The 14939-nt window shown below is 35.0% G+C and overlaps 1 protein-coding gene across 2 annotated transcripts; it reads right to left on the bottom strand.

Annotated features, from left to right (window-relative positions):
* Positions 1-4363: 4363 nt before the first annotated feature.
* ruvbl2 (RuvB-like AAA ATPase 2) lies at positions 4364-13541 on the bottom strand. Of its 2 annotated transcripts, XM_048187780.1 has the most exons (16): positions 13406-13541; positions 12674-12728; positions 12522-12577; positions 12259-12400; positions 11952-12081; positions 8300-8366; positions 7386-7492; positions 6881-6974; positions 6633-6756; positions 6395-6489; positions 5762-5880; positions 5557-5676; positions 5345-5474; positions 5126-5240; positions 4756-4790; positions 4364-4669 (listed from the first exon to the last, which is right to left on the bottom strand). In XM_048187780.1, the coding sequence occupies exons 1-15, from the start codon at positions 13415-13417 to the stop codon at positions 4783-4785; spliced, it is 1374 nt and encodes a 457-aa protein (XP_048043737.1). In that variant the 5' UTR covers positions 13418-13541; the 3' UTR covers positions 4364-4669; positions 4756-4782. The 2 variants fall into 2 exon arrangements, with proteins under 2 accessions (XP_048043737.1, XP_048043736.1); XM_048187779.1 differs by lacking the exon at positions 4756-4790 and having other exon boundaries at positions 13406-13540.
* Between the last annotated feature and the right edge of the window lie 1398 nt (positions 13542-14939).

The following is a 14939-nucleotide window of genomic DNA, read 5'->3' as shown; positions in this document are numbered from 1 at the left end:
AAGCACATTTTTGGGAGATATTGCTATGCTGTTGCAAAGACTAGGTGGTTGCGAGGGTGTTGCTATCCAGATGTTCTGGGTTGTTGCTAGGACGTTGCTCTGCAGTTTCTAAAATGTTCTGAGTGGTTGCTAGGACACTGCTATGCAGTTTCCATGGAATTCTATTGCTAGGGTGTTTTAGGTGGTCGCAAAGAGATGTTTAGCATATTGTTCTAGATAGTTGCTAGGATGTTGCTGTGCAGTTTCTATGACATTGTGGATGGTGGCCATGATATTGCTATGCAGTTTTAAAGGTGTTCTAGGAGGTTGCCCGGACATTGCTTTTCAGTTTCTATGGTATTCAGGACCATTTTGTGCATGTGCATGTGGTTGCTTACTGACTAAAGTTACATCTCTAGATGTGGATCCCTCCATCAGTGTAAGCCTATGGGTCTTAATGCAGGCGGTATTTCTGACCACCAGGTGAGTCATGAATTAGATTGCTTAAATTTACAGAACACCTCTCCCCGATAATCTGCATGATTTTTGACAACATTTGTCTGTAGCACAAACTGTGAAGAATGAATTACAAGTCAAAATTTGAGGTCAGAAGTTCTGTACAGTCTAGAAATAGTCTTAGCAAGCAGCACTAATAAGAAAGAGGTGAAGAACAGCAAACAGAGAGAGAGAGAGAACAGTGTGTCCTCAGTGAAGACGGATGCTGCAGTTCTCAGAGCGTGATGAAGATGCCTGTTTCTAGGGAGAGAAGATGATGACAGATGCTTAACGCATCACAGAAACTGCACCACACCCTCCTCAGAGAGTTCTTCCTTCTTATACTTGTTTAAATTACAGCAAAATACCTGCATTAAAGACCTGTACACTCGATGTGGAATGCAGCAAGATATGGGTTCATGCTTTCAATGAAGAGTGCATCAGGTTTATTAATGATTATGTCAGGATGACCCGTACAGACTGATGCAATCTGTCAGGGTATAAATGTTCAATCCCTGAGCGAGAGCACTCGATGATACCCCACAAAACACACAGATGGACAATGCTAAAAAACAGATTGCTTCATACCTCACTGTCCTCAAATCCAGCAACACACACAGCATTGCATAACACACATCGCAGCAGAGTCCTGGGTATTTACACTTGGTCATTTCATGCATTATTACTGATCAGACACATAAACTTTACACGGAAGTACATCAGCATACTGAAGTTGGTATGAGACACATGGAACAGGTCACAGCAATATTATTTCCACATAAAGTGAAGAAAACAGAAAAGTTTGCTGCTCAGCATCAGCATCGTTGTGAACTCTTATATTTGCATAGAGAATGTGAATGATTGGATTTATATCAATTTTATAGAGACATAGTTTGTGGCAAACAATCTAATAGCAACCTGATCAATCAAGATGCATGTCATGATATCATATATGATAATTATTATTTTCGTATTATGGCATATTAAATTCTGGGGGTCAGAATTGTTTTTAAAACAAAAAAATAAATACTTTTCAGCAAGAATGCGTTAAATAGTTCAAAAGTGATGGTAAAGACTTTACAATTTATAAAAGATTTCTCATTAAAATAAACAAATAAAAAAACTTCCTATTCATTAAAAAAACCTGAAAAAAATGATCATGGTTTTATTAAGCAGCACACCTGTTTTCAAAATTGATAAGAATTGTTTCTTGAGCACCAAATCATAATATTAGAATGATTTCTGAAGGATCATGTGACACTGAACTTTGCTTTGTCTAAATAAATTATAAATAAATCACTAAAACTAAAAGCAAGTCAATCATTTTAAAGGGTTAGTTCACCCCAAAATGAAAATTCTGTCATTAATTACTCATAACCATCATGTCGTTCCACACCCATTCACCACCAGACCTTCGTTCATCTTTGGAACACAAAATTAAGATATTTTTGATGAAATCTGAGAGGTATATGACTAGTCCATAGACAGCAATATAATCACCACTTTTAAGGTCCAGAAACGTGACTGCAGTGGTTCAACCATTTTATGAAGCGATGAGAATACTTTTTGTGTGCAAAAACAAAACAAAAATGACTTTATTCAAGAATCTCTTCTCTTTTATGTTTTTATTCTTATGCAAATGACTCAGTAAGCTCAGTGAAGGCTTTCGTGTTTACGTCTGAATGTCGTCTCAGTATTGGCCCGCATGCATGTGATGCTGATGCAGGAGCCGGCCAATAATGAGTCGGCGCTCTGACATTGAACCTGAAAGCGCTGGACGTAAACAACATATGAGAATGATACAGAAGAGTAAAAAAAAAGTATTCTCTTCACTTTCTGGACCTTTTTGGGTGAACTAACCCTTTATATGATACAAGTGAATTTAGGCATCACAACATTTTAACGTAGAGTATAAAAAATTGATGTTCATTTTGAGATTTCATAAGAGACTTTTTAGATTTGTTTTTAAGGTTAACTGAGTGAGCAAGATAGATTAGAGATAGATACGCTTCATTTCTTCCCAGTCTCTTAATTAAGATCTCCAGTTATTAACACTTTGTTTTATATACTCTACACCTCTCTTTTTCACTTTACCTTCTCCCTTTATGACCCCAGCAGACACTTCCGTGATGCTGAAGCAGAGGATGTTGGGAGTGCAGAGCTGCCCACAGATATGAAGCAGGAGACTGAGAGGGATTTGTGGGATACAGATGACAGATTAATCCTCTCAAGTGAAATGGAGATATGGGGAGAATTATGAAACATCACAAATATCTCAGGTAAGAAGGCTAAGAGAGAGCAGCGAGGCTCCTTTTTCCCTTAATCTCTCATGAAAGTGATTTGTATTCCAATAATGCACCCAGGGATTTTTCAGAGCACTAGGTATAAAGTCTACAAAGAAGAAGAAGAAAAAATGGGTCATGATTAGTCAACCTAAAAAGGCAAAAAATAGTTTCTTTTTTTCCCTGGCCAGTCTACGACCTAAAATAATCACGCAAGAAAAATTCCTCCAGTCCATTAGTCTTAAGAAACTGTCAAGTGTCCCCTTAACAGTAGCGGATGTCATAACTTTCAGGAATCGCACTGGGCCTGTATTCAGTATAGCTTTCCAACGCTTTTCCTTCTCTCACTGCCATTTATCCTGACATGTTAATGGGAGGTTTTGAATTACGGCCTTATCTCTGGGACGCTGGAGAGGAACGGAGAGAGCGCACACAACCCTCTTAGACTCACAGACCTTTTCAATTTATATACCTTTGATTTCATCTAGCTGCCCAGATTCATCCAAAGCTCTTTTGAGACGGCCAGCCAGTGGCGTCTACTCAATGTGTCTCCGAGGATTATCTCTTATGTTCTCTCCGCCATTTTAAAGCAGTCTGCTGTTTTGTTAGTCATGGTTCTTTTTTAACAAGCAGACACCCTGTAAATGGAAGGCTATGTTCACTCATGCAGCGTATGGAAACGTTGCTTTGCAACCTCAGACATGATGACGACTGCTGGCCCTTCTGCTAAGATTATCCTAAAGAAAAGGTCCACTGTCCATCTATCCATATATTCATCACACTGTGAATGAATTGGCTTGTCTTCTGCTTGGTTAGCAAAGACCACACATCAAAACCTCTGGGTTTCTAAATCTCGCTCTGGTTTTGTTAAGTACATCCAATCCTTGTAAACCATTATAGCATGTGTGCACACTGGCAAAATGTGGACAAACAACACCATAATGTTTTAAATTTATCTTAAATCCAATCAAATTAAAAACGTATAAAAGAAAACTCTCAGGTACAGTGGTACTAAGGTGGAAAAAAAAATATGAAGATATCCACTGTCAAGTGTACAGCAGAGCTGCTCAATATTGATTAAATACTGCCACCTAGCCAATTGTTGTAGTACTACAACTAGCTAGCAGCTTAAGGAGGAAAACAGTATCAGAGTTCAAGTTTACCTTCTTACCACCAGTGTTATTGACAGTTAACTAAATCTAAAACTATTTAAAATCGTTTTCATTAATTAAAATAAAATATAAATATTAGAGAAAAAAAAATGTATTTTTTTTTATAATATTAGAAATATTATAAAAACTTGCACTTAAAAAACAAAAGGGAAATGTTGCCTTAGCAATAACTGAAAAAATGACAAACAAATAAAAACAAATTAAAGTTAAATAGAAATATTTAAAAATTAATAAAATTGACAAGATCACAAAAAATACTGAAATTTTAACAAAAAAATTTAAATATAAAAATAAAAGCTAATTAAAAATATTAATAAATACTAAAATAAAACTTAATGCTTCTTGCATTAACATTAGGCTTTATTCATGAATATTGCCTAAGCTCGCCAGTACTGATTAATAACAGTCTAATAGCCTAATAACAATGTCATTATATTCAGGGTCAAATAGATTTTATTTCATCCTTTTGGTTGCCATGTTATACAGCCAACAAGAAGAAATTCTTTTTTTATTCAATGCAAAACATATAAAATCTAGCAATACCAAGTAGCAAATGAAGAAAAAGACTTGAAGAAGAATGGAGAACAACAAACTTGAGAGCATGAACACACTCAATTGCCTGAACACTTCTATGAAGGCTCTGCAAGGGATGAGGTCATAAGAGTAAATGGACTTCACAGGAGCGACGAATGGACTACTTTCACAGTGTCTCTGATTACGAGGTGTCCATCTGAGGGGATTCTGAACGAAGAAATAGAAAGTGGAAGTTAAGATATTGTAAACTGTCAATTTTACACCTTGATAATTTTAAGCAATATCACACTCACAATTGTGCTTTTTGCGCAGCTGTAATTTCATTTGGCTGAAGAAACAAGGCTGACATTCAGTACAACAGATATTGCTTTTATACAACAGCTCTATAAACAAGTTGGTATAGAGTAGCTTACATTTTAGATATAAAATGGCCATTTCAGAGACAATATGGGTTTTTGTGCCTCCGTAAATAAAAATAGTTCAAAGGCAAACCAGGATTAATTGTGGAATGCAACACAAAGACAAGTGGCATGAAAAGCCCTAGTGATGCTGCGGGTTCAATCAAATTATATACTGCTTCAAAATACCATTAGGCATGTGCCCTTGGGACCTTGCTGTAAGACCCTAGTAATCAGGAGCATAAAAAGCAGAGAAGAATCTCACGTGTTTCATTGAAGAGGAAGGAATCCTGGTACTCTTTCATGTACTGTGAGGACCGGGACTCATCCAGGAAGAGAGAGTAGACCCTCTTAATGTCCTCCACTTGGACTTCAGTACCCTGTGAGATATGTACAACCACGTTCAGACCAAAAATGCTCATTTACAACTTCTGTATTGTATTTTCTTGCAGCACTGGCCACGATACGTGCGTGTTGGCATTACCCGGCGTTTGCGGCACACCAGGCCTGCAGTACTGATGAGCTGGATGGCGTAACGGAGTGAAGTCTCCTGTCCGATACGTGTTAAAACTGTATGTGCCTCCTCACTGAGCTCGACATCCTCCTCCTCACAGCTGAAACACAAAACACACGTGTGTGTGAGGTGAGAAATGAGACAAAACTCTCAAGCCTAGATACGTCAGAAAGTTCTCTCACCGAATCTTTAGGATCTGTCTGGTCTCTTTCTCGGTGTACGGAGTGGTAGCAATGATCAGCAGACGGTCAAGCATGTCTATGGGAATACCATGAGGACTCTGGTAATTGGTGCCTCTAATACTGTAAAAATGAAACAACAGTGAATGAGGAGAAATGATCCACAAAATCATCATGTATTAATGGTAGTTATTGTTTGTGTGTATACCGGGTGATGCCTCGATTAGTGGCCATGATGAGTACAGGTGAAAGATCACTCTCTAGGGCTCGATTTAGGAAAGAAAAGCATTCTATGTCCAACATGTGGACCTCATCTATGAAGAGAACCTGCAACCACAAAAAATGCTCAACAACAAAACAATGCATTTCCATTGCAAACATAAATTATCTCTATTGAATGGTGCTGCTTCAAAATAAACCCATTTCAAAACATGATGCATGTAAGATGGCAATAAAAGGGTTAATGTAGGGTAGACTAGGAATACACAAATGAAAAGCTTGATTCACATTTAGTTTTTAAAACACAAAATCATATAAATTATTGTTTGTATGAAATGAGGAATTGTTTGAATGATTTAGTAGATATGGATGGAATATATGGATTTTTATCCCTGATGTATATTAATTTATACCTACATTTGAAGCAGTTCTACAGTACTATTTTATTGATTTAAGAATTAGGTTTTTGAAAATGGAATCAAACATTTTTCGGAAATTATGCAGGATTAAATTAAAGTCTGCACTCTTTACTTTTTATTAAAAACTATTCAGTGGTTGGAAGGTTTCCAAGAAAAGCCCTAAAGTAAAAAAATCCACTCTCTTATTTGTCGGGCCTGCTTACCCCGGGAATGATCTCAGCTTTGCCTTCCTCTCTCCACTCAGACACTTTAGCATTGATCTGCTCCCGAACCTCTGACTTAATCTCTCCTGTGTCACCTGCAGAAGAGACAATCAAACATCAACTACAGCAAACACGCAAACATCTACAGCGCCATTTAATTCTGAAAAAAATGATCAAGGATTAGTTTTACTAAGTATGTCATTATCTAGTTTGTTTGTTTTAAAAAGCTGTGACAAACCTGAAAATAAGGCCAGGAATCCCTGAGTGCGGCTGTTAATGACGTCAATTTCATGAAGAGAGACGGTGTGAACAACCTCCTTCCGTTTCTGCAGTTCTCCCTCTGGACATTGCACAAACTGTGTCTGAAATAAACAGCAACAACAGTTTATATATATATATATATATATATATATATATATAAAACTCTCAGGGAAAAGTTGTCATTGATTGATGGATTAATTTCACAGACGAAGAAAGAATGTGTACCTGTGAGCCCATGGCATCATAATCTCTTGCTCGAGTAAAAGACCTTCCCAGCTTGCTAATCTTTCCTGTGGCTTTGTCAATGGTGATCACATCTCTGCAAAATATGAGATATGACATAATGTGTCAGTTCTTAAACAGTTTAAGCACTAGAAAAGTTGAAAAAAAAGAAAAGAAAAAAAAAAAGAAAAAAAAAGTGGTTTGGCTTAAGTAGGGGCGCCTTTGTATGATTTATATGCATGGGTAATCTGTTATTAACAACATATTTAAAATTAATAATAATCATAATATTTACTATTAATATTAATAATAAAAATGATTACTATTACTACTAACAATAATAATATTACTAGCACTGATAATAATATTAATAATGCAATGATGCAATGGTTAAAGTTGCAAACATGACTAACACATTTTGTGGGAGGAGCTGGATGGCAGTTCAGTCTGATCCATTTGTGTTATACAGAAAAGAGGATCACATTTTTCAGTTTTATAATCTACCCACCCGGCTTGTACTCTCTCTTTACTGAGGCTCTCGATCATTTTGGTCCCCAGGTCATAGATGGTTTCCATCTCTGTCGTCTTCAGCGTGAGTTTACCCACTTTTGCACCCTTAACACAAATACAGAAAGGAAAGGAAATGATGCATGTCTAACGGAGTTCATTTAGGTACATGTCCTAGCTTTTATGCAAGCATGGTCATATTGAGCATTAATATGATGAGCTCAGAGCCCTACGCTCAACTTATCAAAGTAGCTAAAAACTAATTTTTCACTTTCATAATAATAAAAGGTTAATTTCCCACTGAAGAATGATAAATATCTTTAATAATACTTTCCAGCCAAATAGATGAATTGGATTAAGGTGCGTTGAGGAAAGGGTGTTGCGTGAAAATTCTTATTTGCTTCAGCTTCTCAAGGCATTTCAAATGTTACAGTGACAATGACAATTCTTTTTTTTTTATGGAAAACTGCAGTGTTTATTATTAATTAAAGCACATCATTATTCTTTATAAAAAGGCGCCCTTATAATCTTTAATCAAAAATATTAATGTGCTCCCCCCTCACAAAATTATCTCTTCACCGCAACAGCTGAGCAATATTCTCTCCCCTCCAGCAACCTGTCACTGACATGAAATGCAGCCATTATCAAATGGCAACAATCCAATAATTTATTGATAGACAATATAAAGCCCACCCTACATTTTTTTTCCTCATTCATGATGTCTTTTCACTCAAATTTATGTCACAAAAGAGAAGAAAAATAATCACAATATTCTGTTTAATGCCGACTTTAACTTCTTTATTATTTAGTTAAAAAAAAAAATCTCTTAATGATTTTAAGCAGTTGAACAAAGAACAATGTTAACAAAACAGAGGTGAATTCAGTTAATGGAGAGAGAGAAGAGCAGACACTCACAGTTCCTGTAGCTGGTCTGTCGATCTGAATCTCTACCACCTCTCCTTCAATGATCTCAGTCTCCTCTCTGCCAGGCAAAAAACATAGAACAAGAGTCATGCCATACTTTCTGAAGTATTAAACTAACTATATCCCAGAACTATCCCCCCAAAAAAAAAAAAAAAAAAAAACGGAAACATTACTATTTTTAATGTTTTTGAAAGAAGTGTCTTATGCTCATCAAGCCTGCATTTATTAGATCAAAAATACAGTAAGAACAATAATATTGTGAAATATTACAATTTAAAATAATAGTTTTCTATTTTAATATATTTTAAAATAATTTATTTATGTGATGCAAAGCTGAATTTTCAAGTCATTACTTCAGTCTTCAGGGTCACATCCTTCAGAAATCATTCTAATATGCTGATTTGATACTTAGTTATTATCAATGTTGGAAATAGTTGTGCTGTTTAATATTTTTTTGGAACCCGTGATACTTTTTTCAGGATTCACTGATGAATAAAAAGTTAAAAAGAACACAGTTTATTCAAAATAGAAATCTTTTCTAACTCTTTACTATCACTTTTATCAATTTAACACATCCTTGCTGAATAAAAGTATTAATTTCTAATTTCACAAAAATAAATAAATAAAATTACCCAAACTTTTGAACGGTTGTGTATCTTGTTATAAAAAGATTTCCATTTTAATTAAATGCTGTTCATTGACTTTTTATTCATCAAAGAATCCTGAAAAATGTATCACAGGTTATAAAATAAATATTAAGCAGCACAGCGGTTTCCAACATTGATAATAAATCAGCCTATTACAATGATTACTGAAGGTTCACGTGACAATATTGTGAAATATTATTACAATTTAAAATAACTGTTTTCTATTGGAATATAATATAAAATGTAATTTATTTCTGTGTTGGAAAAGCTGAATTTTCAGCATCATTCCTCCAGTCTTCAGTGTCACATGATCCTTCAGAAATCATTTTAATATGATGATTTGCTGCTCAAGAAACATTTATTATTATTATCAATGATAAAAACAGTTGTATACTTTTTTTTTTTCAGGATTCCTTGATGAATAGAAAGTTCAAAAGAACAGCATTTATCTGAAATACAAAGCTTCTGTAGCATTATACACTACCGTTCAAAAGTTTGGGGTCAGTAAGAATTTTTATTTTTATTTTTTTGAGAAGAATTTAAAGAAATTAATATTTTTTTTTAGCAAGGATGCATTAAATCGATCAAAAGTGACAAAGACATTTAAAATGTAACAAAGGATTATATTTCAAATAAATGCTGTTCTTTTGAACTTTCAACTTTCTATTCATCAAAGAATCCTGAAAAAAAAATATTGTACACAAATATTTTGTACATCTGTGTACAATAAATGTTTCTTGAGCAGCAAATCAGCATATTAAAATGATTTCTTAAGGATCATGTGACACTGAAGACTGGAGTAATGATGCTGAAAATTCAGCTTTGCCAATACAAGAATAAGTTACATTTTCAAATATTTTCAAATAGAAAACAGTTATTTTAAATTGTAATAATATTTCACAATATTACTGATTTTACTGTATTTTTAATTAAATAAATGCAGCCTTGGTGAGCAGACGAAGCTTCTTTTAAAGACATTAAAAATCTTACCGATCCCAAACTTTTGAATCTGACTGTTTATTGTACTGAAATCTTACTGATATGTCACTTGCATAATAATTTGGAACGCAGTGTATATATATATATACACATTACGGTAATGTATATATATATACACTGCGTTCCAAATTATTATGCAAGTGACATATCAGTAAGATTTCAGTACAATAAACAGTCAGATTTTAGTTTTTCTAAGTAAATGTTTGTTTGTTTATTTATCCATGTCTTTTTAGATAACTGGTATCATTCTCAGACAAAATAATTTGCCAGGTCTATGGAAACCCTACTTAGAGGTTGTTCCACATTACTAAGCAAGTCACAGTTCTCATACAATATAGGAGGAAGAAAGATCTTTCTGAAGATGAAAAGCATGAAATGGTGCAATGTTGTGCAAAAGGCATGAAAACAAATAATATTGTGTGAAAACTGAATGGAGATTATCAAATTATCATAAGATTTGTGAGTGATTGAGAGCACAGCAGAACCCGGTCAGATAAAGGTTTATTAATGAAAGTTCCTGTCAAAAAAATTAATTGTATTAAAAGGGCAGCTATAAAAGAGCCAGTGTTGAGCAGCAAACAGGTATTTGAAGCTGCTGGTGTCTCTGGAGTCTCAAGAAGCTCTCCATGCAGGCTGGCAGTTGTGCGTAAAGATGCATTTCAGCCACTCCAAACCAAAGCTCACAAAGAGAAACATTTACAGCGGGTGTAGAAATACATTTTCAAACAGTTTTATTGCTGTGGTGTTTTTTTGCAGCATGGGATAGTGCATAGTGCATTGTATTTCAGAAGGCACTATCCTCCTTTTTATACCATAACTTAAAATGGCCAGTTATGAACTCCACATATCTTGCATAAATGATTTTAATACCCTCAGAGACCCTAAAGGGACCTTTCATCTCACTTCCCAATATTCCAGCCCAAATCATCACCCGTCATCTCCTTGCTGACGTCACAGTCTTGTTGGAACGTGGTGGCCATTCACCAGCCATCTAGAAATCCATCCATTTAGACCATCTATTGTAGTACGCCATTCGTCAGTTAATAAAAATATTTAAAAATGAGTCTTCCTGTATTTCTACACCCACTGTAGATGTTTCTCTTTGTGAGCTTTGGTTTGGAGGGCCTGAAATGCATCTTTACACACAACTGCCAGCCAGTGTGGACAGCTTCTTGAGATTCCAGAGACACCAGCAGCTTCAAATACCTGTTTGCTGCTCAACACTGTTTTTTTTATAGCTGCCCTTTTAATACAATTAATTTTTTTTGACAGGAACTTTCCTCAATAAGCCTTTATCTGACCGAGTTCTGCTGTGCTCTCAATCACTCACAAATCTTATGATAATTCAATAATCTCCATTCAGTTTTCACACAATATTAGTTGTTTTCATGCCTTTTGCACAACATTTCACCATTTCATGCTTTTCATCTTCAGAAAGATCTTTCTTCCTCCTATATTGTATGAGAACTGTGACTTGCTTAATAATGTGGAACAACCTCTAAGTAGGGTTTCCATAGACCTGGCAAATGATTTTGTCTGAGAATGATACCAGTTATTTAAAAAGACATGGATAAATAAACAAACAAACATTTTCTTAGAAAAACTATAATCTAAATGTTTATTCTACTGAAATCTTACTGATATGTCACTTGCATAATAATTTGGAACGCAGTGTGTATATATATATAGTATAATGAATCCATTACACCAAATCAAAGGAATAGTTTACCAAAAAAATTTAACTTCAATCATTATTTACTCATGACAACATTTGATGACGATTATGGCTATTTCCAATACAATCAAAGTAAACGGGGAACAAAATTAGGGTATGTAAATGAGTTCCTTCAAATCCATAGACAGCCTATTGCCCTCCTCCTTTTTTGACAAATCATAATGTCAAATTGACAACAAGCATTTTAATACTTGTGGAGCTTGGCGTTTTGTTTTTATTTTAAGACTATATGTTGCTTCACACTTCAGATGGCCTCACTCACTTTATCCTGACTCCTATGGCTTTGCGGAAGGCCTGGCTGAGAGCCTCCGTCTTGCTCATTTCCAGAGAGAAAATCTCACTCCCAGCCAGAGCAGTGAAAGGTGTGTCAGGGCCAAGGGACTGAGCAATACCTGTACAATAAACAGCTCTCAATCATGAACAGGTCTCGTGCAATTTTCAGAGCTTGTTGTAATGTCACATGTTTACATATAAAATATTACAATGACTCTGCAATATATATATATATATATATATATATATATATATATATATGATTAACCATGATAAATATGTACACAAAAACTCACCCATAGCAATAGCCGTCTTGCCCGTCCCAGGCTGGCCAGCAATGAGGACTGCACGACCAGCAATTTGACCATCTTTGATCATTTCAAGGATCAGCCCGGCTGCCCTCCGAGATGCCAGCTGACCCACCATCCCCTGAGACACCTGGTGAGAGAGAGGTTCATTGTTTATTATGTAATTTTGTTTCAAACACACTATGAGCAATATTAAAGCCAATGGCAAGTATGTTGTCACTGGTAAATCAATCATATACATTGAACATTACCTGCCGTGGCTCCAAGGCATCATCCAACCCAAGGCCACGAATGTGAGAGTGTGCACCTGCGACAGAAGTCAACATTTATGCCACTTTTTAGCATCTTTACTTCCGAATATTCATATATTTGTGTTATTGTAAAGATGTATTTAGTTTCTCACCAATCCTCTCAATGCGAGTGATGTCTCGCACTTCCGGAACTTTCGTGGCTGCAACCTTTCACAAATTAAAAAGGTAAATGCAATTTATTAAATAAGAAATATCAAGATGCGTTTAATGTTTTGTTGTGATATTTTTTTAATGTTTGATGCTTCTTTGAGAACTAATTTGATCAGTAAACAACAGTTAAAGCGCGTGCGTTGCCATAGTGACACGAGCGCAACACAGTTTCCAGATAGTTGAACTTTTAGCAATGCTACAGAAATGTGTAAACTATAAGATGTGGCACCGTAATTTTACTACCGCAATGACAAATTGTGGCAAATGCGCTAATAATGCAGTATAACGTTACATGCGGGAGTTTAATATTCCCAATAAAAACAATGATATGGAGGCTAAACCATCATTAACACAAGCGATGGTCGCAGCCTTGTAAAAGAACAGCTACTGAGAAGATTTGCAATTTCTGAATATCTGGATAAAATCCAGTTTCATGAATGCACCTCGAAATCTCAAAGCTCTAGATTATATCTGAATTAGTATTGTAATAAACTGAAGCACATGTGCTAAAAAGCGGCAAGCTCACAGACCTCTTTAATGTTATTTACAAAACATTCCAAGGCCTTACAGACGGCACATAATAGTGATAAATGCATATATTATTTTGTATATAACCTGAGAAAATCGCAAATTTATCAATAATTCTATAATAAAACGTTTTATATGAGACTTACCTGAGCTGCCATGTTCTCTCATGTAAGGCGGTTGTATCTGAATGGGTGCGCAGTGGAAAACAGTCCGGGTGAAACACGTGACCTCGTGCCTGAGTTCTGTGTGTTTGCATGTGCGTACACTCAACTTGTCACCAAGGTAAAATTAGCTTGTGAATAGGCCTAGTCATCAGTAAGAATGGGCTGAAAATCATCAAAAACCAATCAATAATGTTTTTTTTTTTTCATGTACGCTATCATTTTCCAGCAGAAGAGATTATTAATTTATGGCTGTATATATTACAGCTGTATCATTTCTATATATAGTCAAACCAAAAATTATTCAGACACTAGATATCTTTTTTTTTTTTTAATTATATTTTTACTAGTGGGTGCAGGACACTATAGTTAATTTATGTAAGTGAGGATAGCAAAATAAAGTAAACTGTGACATATTATACCCAAACATTCTTCATACAGTGGACTACCAGTAAAACTGATAAAAATTTGGGACCAAAGATTATTTAGACACTTTGACCTGACCATGTTTTGCTTAAGTGTTATCTGACATAATTATTTTTTTCTGACATAGTTTAACTCTGAGTTCTTGTCATATTTTATTACCCTTAAAAAAAAAAAAAAAAAAAAAAAAAAAAAAAATATATATATATATATATATATATATATAATTTTTATTTTTTTTTATTTTTTTTTTTTTATATATTGGCATGAAAAAGTATGTGAACCCCTTGCAGAATCTGTGAAAATGAGAATTATTTTAATAAAATAAGAGGGATAATAAAAAATGCATGTTATTTTTTGTTTAGTACTGTCCTGAGTAAGATATTTTACATAAAAGATGTTTGCATTTAGTTCACAAGACAAAACAATAGCTGAATTTATTAAAATATTAATAAAAATTCGTAAGTATGTGAACCATTGATTCTCAATACTGTGTGTGGTTACCTGATGATCCACGACTGCTTTTTTGTTTTGTGATGGTTGTTCATGAGTCTCTTGTTTGTCCTGAGCAGTTAAACTGAGCTCTGTTCTTCAGAAAAATCCTCCAGCTCCTGCAGATTCATCAGTTTTCAAGCATTTTTGCATATTTGAACCCTTTACAGCAGTGACTGTAGGATTTTGAGATCTGTGTTTTCATACTGAGGACAACTGAGGGACTCAAACACAACTATTAAAAAACATTCACTGATGCTCCAGAAGGAAACACGATGCATTAAGAGTCGGGGTGTGAAATCTTTTGAACAGGATGAAGATGTCACAATTTTTCTTATTTTGTTTAAATAATCATTGGTTTTTCATTTAGTACTGCCCTTCGGAACCAACAGAAGCATGTTTCCCGGCAGAAAAATTAAGTACAATTTACCTTGATATTTGAATTCAAAAGTTTTCGCCCCTCGGCTCTTAATGCATCGTGTTTCCTTCTGGAGCATCAGTGAATGTTTGAACCTTTTTTAATAGTTGAGTTTGAGTCCCTCAATTGTCCTCAGTGTGAAAAGACGGATCTCAAAATCATACAGCCACTGCTGGAAAGGGTTCA

This window comes from Megalobrama amblycephala, linkage group LG4 (assembly GCF_018812025.1).
Source record: "Megalobrama amblycephala isolate DHTTF-2021 linkage group LG4, ASM1881202v1, whole genome shotgun sequence".
Classification (NCBI taxonomy): domain Eukaryota; kingdom Metazoa; phylum Chordata; class Actinopteri; order Cypriniformes; family Xenocyprididae; genus Megalobrama; species Megalobrama amblycephala.
The sequence above is the reverse complement of the archived record's forward strand: the minus strand, read 5'-3'. Positions and strand labels throughout refer to the sequence as shown.